Source organism: Saccopteryx bilineata, chromosome 4 (assembly GCF_036850765.1).
Source record: "Saccopteryx bilineata isolate mSacBil1 chromosome 4, mSacBil1_pri_phased_curated, whole genome shotgun sequence".
In the NCBI taxonomy this organism is placed as follows: domain Eukaryota; kingdom Metazoa; phylum Chordata; class Mammalia; order Chiroptera; family Emballonuridae; genus Saccopteryx; species Saccopteryx bilineata.
The window spans coordinates 199292568-199302205 of NC_089493.1; the positions used below are offsets into that span (position 1 = coordinate 199292568).

General features: G+C 61.3%; 1 protein-coding gene across 1 annotated transcript in view; it reads left to right on the forward strand.

Annotated features, from left to right (window-relative positions):
* The window catches only part of PRKAR1B (protein kinase cAMP-dependent type I regulatory subunit beta), a 74689-nt gene that overhangs the window by 38493 nt on the left and 26558 nt on the right, over positions 1 to 9638 (forward strand). The window contains exon 7 of the mRNA XM_066273584.1: positions 6745 to 6903. Coding sequence (XP_066129681.1) covers positions 6745 to 6903 — 159 coding nt within the window. The remainder of the gene's footprint in view (positions 1 to 6744; positions 6904 to 9638) is intronic.

Sequence of the window (9638 nt, forward strand, 5' to 3'; positions counted from 1 at the left end):
GGCATCGACCTGGGCCCTGCTGCTGGAGCTGGCCCTGCTTCAGAAACTCCGAAGGGCAGGGCTGGTCCGGGTCCTGGTCCAGGTCCAGGTCCTTCCACTGCCCTCTCTGCCCTCGTGTCCCCCATGTGCCCCTGCCCTTGTTTTCTGCTCAGAGGTTTATGGAGTGGCTGCTATGTGCAGGGTCCTCGCGTGGCCCCGAGGTGCACGGGGGCACAGTGTCGGTTGGGGTGGGGGGAGATGGCCAGTAGGCAGGAAGTTCACTGGTGAAGCTCTTGCTCCGGGATCTCTACCTGTCCTGCTCCTTTCTGAACCCCGCTGTGACCTCCCTCAGGCCCTGCCCAGCAGGCGGCTCCTCCGGGTCCAGGTGGCTCCTCCGGGTCCAGGCGGAGCTCTGCCCGCTCCCCCTCTGGCCATCCTGACGTCAGAGGGCCCGACCACCCTCGTCTGACAGGAGCCTGCATGGGTCCCGATCTCGGTGCCTGCTCCTCCTCCCCGGAAATGACCTTCCCTTTTGCATTTTCACAAAGTCGCAGGAATCTTCCAATAAAATCCCAAAAGCATCTTCAGAGCGCCGCCTTGTATCTGAAAACTCAGGGTGGTTCTGAGCATGGAAACCACCCCGATTGAACCCGAGTGCCCGATGTGATGGGGGTCGTCGTCCAAAGTTCTCTGCCATTTCTTTCAAGGGGCCCAAGGGCCCAATATCGGGGCTCAGAGATGTTCCCCTCGGCCCGTGTGGGCAGACTGCAGGAGGGTCAGTTACCCTCACCTTGGACCTCAGAGCTCAGGCCTTGTCACCTCTGCCTGGTGCTCTGTACCTTGGTGTTTCTGTAGTCCACACGGAGCTCAGCTTGACTTGTGCTCACCGTGCCGGGCACAGGGCTGGTGGGCCTCTGTGGACACGGCCCGTGTGGCCCTCCCTCCCTCTGAACTCACTCTTTATTTCCTCCTGTCTGTCCCCTCCCACCACGCGGCCCGGCAGACCCCACACCGGTCTTGTCCCGGCATGTGCACCACGAAGACGCCCTTCTGATGCACAGGGGGAGGCCCCAGGCTGGCCCTCCGTACTGGTTGCCTGTGGGTATGAGAGGCAGGGTGCTCGCTCCATCGCCCTTGGCCCATGGGGACCCCTCCCCTGCCCACGGGGATTCCCACAGACCGGCCTCAGGGCTGAGGTGCAAGGAGGTGTGCAGTTCTGGGCCGTTCACCTGAAATGGGCCCCTTGCCCCTGACGCTTGGCGTCTCAGCACGACCACGCTTCCCCAGGCTCGGGCACTGTCCTCGGTGTGCTTGTTTCTGTCAGCTGCCTTCCAGGGAGCAGGGGGTGCCCTGGCCAGGGTGCAGGGCCGTGGGGACAGAGGAGGACGAGTGCTCAGGGTGGCTGTGAGGCTAGAGTGACCCTGGTCTCCTTAGGCTGGGGGTGCAGAGGGGAGAGCCTGCATCTGCATTGTGGCCCCCTGTGCCCAAAGACCCCCTCTACGGACCCCACCCTCGCCTGGAAACGGGCAGAGTTTGGGCATTCTGAGCGCCCCTCCCTTCTGCAGAGTGGACGCTGCCCTCTGAGCAGTCAGCGGTGCCCTAGGGGTCAGCCAGGTGATGAAAAATGCCCAAAGCACCAGGTTAGGTTTTAATTATGGTTTTCCAGAGACGGCGAGAGTGGCTGCCGTGGTGTGAGTGTTGCCAAGACCTATAATCCATTTTTCTAAGTATAAAAATATCTTCCAATTTGTCTTATTCATGGAACATAGCATTTCTACTTAAAAGGACACTCAGCTGCCAACCCTTCGGACCCAGGAAGTAGTTTTGTTTGAGGCCCGTTTCCTCCCTTGTCCTTTGTGGGGGAGGGGGCCTCACCCACTCCCAGACTCATTCCCGCTGCAGAGGTGGGAGTGGGGTCTCTGTGTAGTGTCGAGGACAGGACACCCCAGGACGTGGCCGCCTGGCTCCACGGGTCACGGTGTTTGCTGTACAGCGCTTGCCTGGTGCCCTGCTTTGCTCTTTCATTGGTAAATTTAACACACGCTGTAAATTTACTGTGTTAATGAGTTTAAGTGGCCAGCTCAGGGGGATGAAGCACATACACACTGTTGTGCAGTCGTCACCACTGTCATCTCCAGAACTGTCTGTCTTCTCAAACGGAGGCTCTGTCCCCGTTAAACGCGTACCCCTCCTCCCTGTGCCCCAGGCCCCTGGCGCCCACCCTCCACTTCCTGTCTGTGAGGCTGAGGACTCCAGGGACCTCGTGGAGCTGGAATCAGACCGTGTTTGTCCTTGACTGGTTCGTGCCACTGAGCACAGTGTCCTCAAGGCTTATCTGCATTGTCGTGTGTGTCAGAGTTGCCTTCCTTTTGAAGGCTGAGCCATTGTGCGCTGGACGGACCGCAGTATGCTTACCCACTCATCCGCTGATGGACCACGGGGCTGCGTCCACCTGTCGGTGACCGTGGGCAGTGCTGCTGCTCTGAGCGTGGTGTGCGGACCTGTCTTGCACCTTCCCGGCTCTCAGGGCACCTCTGTTAATTAGCCCTTCAGTTAACCGAGTGGCTGTGGCCCGGAGCTGGCTGTCAAGTTTTCCTGTAGCATCTCAGTGCCTTCAGGCCTGTCTTACCCACAGACCTCGAGGGGGCCAGGAATGTATGCGTGGGGTTGATGGGGAGGGCAGGTGCGGGACCCTGAGCTGCAGTGGATTTGGGGTTCCCTCAGAGGGAGGCTGCCCAGCTGCCTGCCACCTCGAGTTGTGGAGACAGAACCCATGTGGCTGTCCCACGTGGCCCAGGTGTGCAGACAGGACTGTCGGGGGGGACGTCTTGTTGGCTAGAGGTGGCCCCTCAAGCCCTCAAGCAGTATCCAAACAGATCAGCCCCCCCCCCCCACTGGGTGTTCTGGACTAAAGACCATCGAGGGGAGGCTCTGGGTTTGCCTGGTGGGAAGAGCAGCATGAAAGGCGGGGTTTCCCAGACGGGCTTGACTGGTGCTTGCCCAGGGGACACCCTCCCGGGTGGACACCGGGAAGCCAGCGTTCCTGGACCAGGGGCCGACTCACCTGTGCAGACACTCTGGTAGCAGGAGCCTGGGGCGGCAGCAGGAATGGGCCGTTAGCCTTTTCTTGCCACTGAGGAAGTGCACACGGCTCTTGTGAGGGACGTCTTCGCCCAGTCCGACAGTCACAGCAGGAGCTGGGGCGCGACGGAGGCCACGGCTGTGTCTGCCCCGGTTACGTGGATGGCTCAGGGGACTGGTTTCTTGTGTCCAGCCCCATTTTCTTTCCTGTGGAGCCCGATGTTGGGAGCAGGTGACGGAGTGAACAGCGGGTCCGGCCCCCACCTGGGGCACCTGGCCTGTCCTGGCAGCTTCCCCAGCTGCCGGTCCAGCTGGGCAGGGGCCAGGCGGGTGATGCTCTCCTCTGCCCTGCGTCTGAAGTCCCGTGCGACCTGTGTCCTGACTTCTGGGGTTTTATGAAGCAGGTTGATGTGGTTTCAATCAATCGCTGTCTCCGCTTCCATCCTAAGTCCAGTCCGAGCTGGTCCGTCCTGAGCCTTCGTCAGAATGACCTGCCACAGGGCCGGTCGCTGGGCCGCGTCACCAGCGTCTGACCTCCATGGGTTCTGCTGGCCCAGATGGCCTGCGGAGTCACCTGGAGCTCTTTTTTCCACCTGCACAGGGGCCGCCAGGCTGTCCTCACACAGCACCGGGGCGGGAGGGGGCGGCACGGACATGAACTCATCACAAGGGGCCGTCTAGAAGAGCATCACACCCTTGCAGTCTGCCGGCATCTCCCCGCCGTGGGGTGGGGCTCCCGGGACCCCCCCCCCAATTCGGTCCCGTCCCTGGGCCTTTGCCTGCGACTCTCTCCTCCCAGCTCCGTGCGTGGCCGTCTCTCCTGTGGACCTCCCAAGCCCCTGCCTCCGTCCTCCACGGCTCCTGGCGCCTGTACGATGAGTGTGTTCGTAGCATTTGCCTTCAGCCTCTCGGGTGGTCAGCACGTCCCGTGAACTGGAATCGCCTGCCTTTCACTGCTGACCCCAAGCTGGGCTCCCAGGGGAGTGCGGCAGGCGTGGGATGGCTGCACGAAGGAAGGAGTGACCGCGTGGACACAGCGTGGCCGGGTGGGGCTCTGGGTTCAGCCAGAGAAACCACACTCAATGCTGAGAGCGTAAATGTAGCCCAGTGGGGCCTCCCACCATTTTTCCTTTAAAAGAAGAGAAAACAAAAAAACAAAGCAAGAAGGAGCCCTGTGCGTGCCAGCAGGGGTGGACCCGGCGCTGTGCACTGGCTGCAGTGACAGAGGCCAGTGTCCAGAGAGAGACGGCCCTTTGTGCTCTGTGGGCTCCCCGGGCACACGCACAATGCTTCTCTCTGACGCCCCAGAGGGCACCGGGAGCCCTTGGACTTTGGGGAGGAAGGCGTCCTCGCAGCCGTGTTGACACCCAGGCATCAGGTCCCCTCGCCCGGCCCCGCGACACCAGCCGCCCCGTCTGGGGGGCAAGTTGGGGCGCAGTCACCATGGGCGGCTCTGCTGAGATGCCTTCTCTGTTCCGTGGGGCCTGTGCTCTCTGGCAGGTGATGGGGGTCCTGTCCCCACCTGGCTGCTGCTTGGGGTGGTAGCTTCTGGATCCCTGGGTACGAGGGGGAGAAGCCCCCGCCCCAGGCCTCCTGGTCAGTCTCAGACTTATGTCCCCTGAGCTGCATCTCTGTCACGACTCGGCCAGGTCTCCGTGGGAACAGTGCGATGGGTGCTGGCAGGGGCCCCTTTGGGACAACCACGGGGAAACGAGGGAGACCGTGACGTCCCCTGTGATGCAGCCAAAGCCACCCCAGGCATTTCCCCACGAGAGAGGGTGGCGTGTGAGTCCCATAAGGAGCATTCACCCCAGCATTCTGTGTTGCAGCCCAAGGCCAGACACAGTCCGTCACCCCAGGACAGGTTGCCACTGCAGAGCCGTGAGGATGAGTGGGCTGGACCTGTGGCTCACAGATGCACGCTGGCAGCGGAAGGATGTGCCATGTGATCCTTCTTTAACACATGTGATACCTTAGAGGGCCTGTCCCCTGGCAGGGACACCAGGGGTTCCTGGAGACCCCACACCTTGATCTGAGCGGCAGAAAAACTTGCCAAACTGCACACTCAGGATCTGTGCACCTCGATACAATATTTGCACATTACTGCTCCATGATATTGAGATCGGACAGAAATGTAAACATCCTCAGCCTGACCTGTGGTGGCGCAGTGGATAAAGCGTCGACCTGGAATGCTGAGGTCGCCGGTTCGAAAGGCACATATGGGAGTTGATGCTTCCAGCTCCTCCCCACCTTCTCTCTCTGTCTCTCTCTCCTCTCTCCCTCCCTTTCTGTCTCTCTCTCTCCTCTCTAAAATGAATTAAAAAAAAAAAGGAAATGTAAACATCCTCACCACCCACTCCCCTGTGAGAAAAGGAGGCAGCGGGTCTGGAGCACGCCCTCTGCCATCCCTTCGCCCCGAGACCCCAGGACGGCTGGTTCTCTCTCCACATGCCCCTCCTCCATGGAAGAGCTGGACCAGGTGGGCACACTGCTGCTTATGGGGAGGACAGGACAGTGGGTTCTGACTCCTTGTGGGCCTTGTTGAGTGGATGCTGGCATTTCTTCCCCCTGTGCGCCCGACTCCCCTCCTGGGGCAAAGGGCACCATGGGGGTGACGGTGAGGCGGGGACCAGGGGTGGGGATCCCTATGCTCAGCCCGGGTGGTGGGGTTCCAGAGCTCCTTCAGCTGGCGGGGGGCTCTCAGAAAAGATGCACGCATGCCGCTGGGAAGCCCCTTCTTGCACAGCTGTCTCCATTTCCCTCGAAACTCTGAGGTTGACCAGTTCTCTCCGACCCTCCTGCACGGGTGACAGGGTCATCACCTGCATGGCGTTTTCCTCAGCTAGCCAATTCTGGGCACCAGTTATGACCGAGATAATGAGTCATTGATTTCGACAAGAATGGGTTCCATGACTCATCGCAATCCATGCTCCCCCGACGTGCGCCCGTCTCTCCGATGGGAACAGTTCTTTACGCTCATTGACACGCGAAGGGGATAAAGCATGCCTTGTGCCAGTTTGTAGTAACAAGCTCTGCATAATTGACAATCTGCACTGTCCTCGCACGGATGCAGAACCTGCGCGGCTAGTGCATAGTGGGCACCCTGTGCAGGCACCAGCCATGAGGCTGAAAGGGAATCTTGTCTGGGGGCCCTCTGGGCAGGGCCCGGCCGGTCCCATTGACCGCAGGCCCGGGAGCTTGGCTGCCGTCGTAGGGAGGATGGCCTGAGAGGCACAGGCTGGGGGTGGCTGGAGGCGCTCAGGGCAGGAGTGTGCCGCTTTGATGTCCTCGGGTGTAGCTCATACGTGTGCAGCCAGGAAAACTGAGGCCCAGAGAGACCCCCCCTCTAGAGTCCGTGGGGAATTGGGTGGAAGACCCACCGGGGAGGAGGCAGGTCTTGTTTTTCACCAGGGCCCCAGGTGGGCGGCTTCCATTTCCAGCCCTGGCCTGTCCCATTGGCATTGACCACTGAGGGCCGCTTGCCTTAGGGGTTTTGAAGTCAGAACTCAGTGATGGGTTGAGCAGGGCTGGGGGAGGTGGGCGCCTTGGCCAGGCCTGGGCAGGGGAGTACGGTGCTCTGCCCACTGGCCGTGGGCCTCAGATGGTGGCCACATTGTCCCCAACTCCAGGGCCCCTTGTGGTGTGACCCCAAGCATCACATGATGTTTCTCGTCTGTCCCCCAGGTGTATGTGAACGGAGAGTGGGTGACCAACATCGGCGAGGGCGGCAGCTTTGGGGAGCTGGCGCTCATCTATGGCACCCCCAGGGCGGCGACTGTGAAAGCCAAGACGGACCTCAAGCTCTGGGGCATCGACCGCGACAGCTACCGCCGCATCCTCATGGTAAGTGGTGCCGGCGAGAGGCAGTTCCGGGCCCAGGACCAGAGCCGGCTGGGAGGCCCGGCTTTTCCAGCAGCTTGGTGGGCAGAGCTGGGAGCTGGGTGTGTGTGGGGGGGGGATTCTGGGAAGTTTCTTTAAAGGCAGCAGGTGTCTGGGGAAGCCTTTTTGCCTCCCTTACTTGGTCCTAGCTCTCGGGAACGTGTCACAATGGCTAGAGCTCTCGCAGCCATCCTGGACCATGAGGTGACTTTGAGAACGAACGCCATCACCAAGCAGGTGGAGAGAGGCGTGGGGAGCCCGGTCTCAGGGGCACAGAGGGCACTGTGTGGCTGGACTGCTGGCCTCAGACGTCCTCACGTGGGACTGACCCCCAGGTGTTTCAGCCCCTGTCAGCTCAGGCTCCCTCTCGGGTACAGGCCACCGTGGTCTGTCGAGGGCAGTGGGGTTGGTTTGGGTGCTCACAGGAGACCGGCTCATGACCCTCCCCAAGGGAGAGGGCAGGGTCTTCCTCTGCCTGCCCAGTGCGTGTCCTGCACACGATGGTTTCCAGGCACCGTCTGCAGGACGGGGGGCCACAGGGGCCGTCACAGATGTGACACCGCCCTTGTGAAGCTGGCACACCCCCTGGATGGTGACGGTTCCCGGGGGGGGAATAAAGCAGAGAAGGGTAAAGCTGAGTGTGTGTGTGTGGGGGGGGACGCTGCTTCACACACTGGCCAGAGCCCCCCCCCCCCCGTGACAAGGTGGCATTCCAGCACAGGTCTTGAGTGCAAGTGTTGGGTGGTGGGAACACTGCTCCCTGGGAGCCAGCGTGCTGTCTTCATGGGCCAGCAAGAGTCCAGTGTCAGTGGGCACGTGGGGTCCTGCGGTGAGAGACGCAGCCGGGAGCCCCCGAGGGGGTCTCTGCAGAAGGGTGGCCGGAACCCGCCTGTGCCCGGCTGTGTCTGAACTGGCGTGGGGCCATCTTAGTGAGGACAGGGAGCCCGCTGACTCAGGGAGGAGAGAAGGGTCTACGGCCATACCACCCTGAACGCGCCCGATCTCGTCTGATCTCGGAAGCTAAGCAGGGTTGGGCCTGGTTAGTACTTGGATGGGAGGGGGAAGGAATGGGAAGGACCTGGGTGTCTGTGCTGCTGGGGTCCCTGTGGTCCCAGAGCTCCTGTTCCCTCCTTCCCATCATGTCCTTCCCATCATGGGGCAGAGGCTGCTGAGGGCCAATCACTCTTCCCTGGGGAAGCTGCACCCCTCGGCTGCCTGGGCTCACCCAGGTGACCAGGAGCAGGTCGGGTGGTCCAGGAGAGCCTGGCAGGGAGGGGGTGCTGCTCAGGGAAGCCCCCGGGCCAGCCCTCCTGATGTCCTTGCTCAGAGCCAGCTTCTCTGGGGCCTGGGATCCAGGTGTCCCTGCCCACAAGGAGGGAGGTGACCAGGTGAGCATGTTGCCAGGAGACCGAGGCCTCTTCCCCACTAGCCCTCCCAGGGGCTGGACCTGTTTGTGCTTGCTCCCACCTGCCTTCTGGGGCTCGGTTGTCTCCTGAAGACCAGCCTGGGTGGTGCATTTCCAGGGAACAGCTGTGGTTTGGGGGGCGGTGTCTCAGGGAAAGTCCGGGAACCGGCCTGGTGAGCTCAGTCAGGTGTGAACCTGGAAGAGGCGTCCTGTCCCGGGCTGCCGGTCTCGGAAGCATCGTGACAGGAAGGAGGGACAAGGTGTCAGCCTGTGGCCTCTCCTGGTCCCACCGGAGTGGCTGGTCTGTCACGACGCAGGCATGTTTATCCTGGTGTCCCTGCACATGAGGAGCCCCTCTTGGCCAGTGTCTCTGAGCACCCACCGTGGACACACCAGGAACGGCCCGGCTCCCGGGGTGGTGCCAGTAGACATCGTGTTCTCTCTCTCCTCTGTCTGCTCACCTGTTCTGTCTCTGTCTTTCCCTGTGGTCTGGGTGCCCTGAGGCGTCCTTCCTCTGAAAGAGACGGTGACTTCAGAAGAAGAGGCACACAGTTCCTGCCTTCTGGATGCACCTGGCTGGGGGCGTGGGAGGGTGCGGAAGTCATTGTTTCCCGGCACCGTCCACACTGAACTCTTCTTGGCTGTGAGATTCTTGTGGCTGGAACGTTATATTCAGGGAAGTTCCCAAACCACTGAGGCAGCCGGCGCTTCCTCTGTGTTAATTCTGGGTCCCTGTGTGCTAAGAATAGCCACAGCTGTGCCGGGAGTCTGTACAGCCTCTCGCGTGCTTGGATACAAAATGACAGTGTGCCGACCCACAGGGCGTGTCCTGCCGGACCTGCTGCTTCTGCCTCAGGCCTTCATCTGGGCAATTTGATGCTGTGAATGAGTGGGTCCCTGTGCATCCACTTAGCACTAAGCTGAGATGCCGTGGGGCACAAGGACGGGGAGGGGACCTCAGTGGTGTCTTCAGGGAGAGTGCTACCTCCTGAAATGGAAGGACCTGCCCGAGGTCACGGGGCCCAGGGCTCAGCGCTCCTGCAAGCTCCCTGCTGGTGCCTAGCCCAGGCTGGCGTTCCTCCACCACCCCCTTCTTTCTTCTAAACTTCAGGACCCTTTGTTCATGTGAATCTTACATGGGACCCAGGTGTTTAGAGCTCAGAGTTCTGTGGGAGAGGCTGGGCAGAGGAGTCCAGATCCCCACGTGCCTGGGACCTGTGGAACCTGAGTCTTGAGCCACGGCACCAAGACCCCACCTGCCTGCCGGGACCCCTGGCCCCTTGTCTGTGAAGTG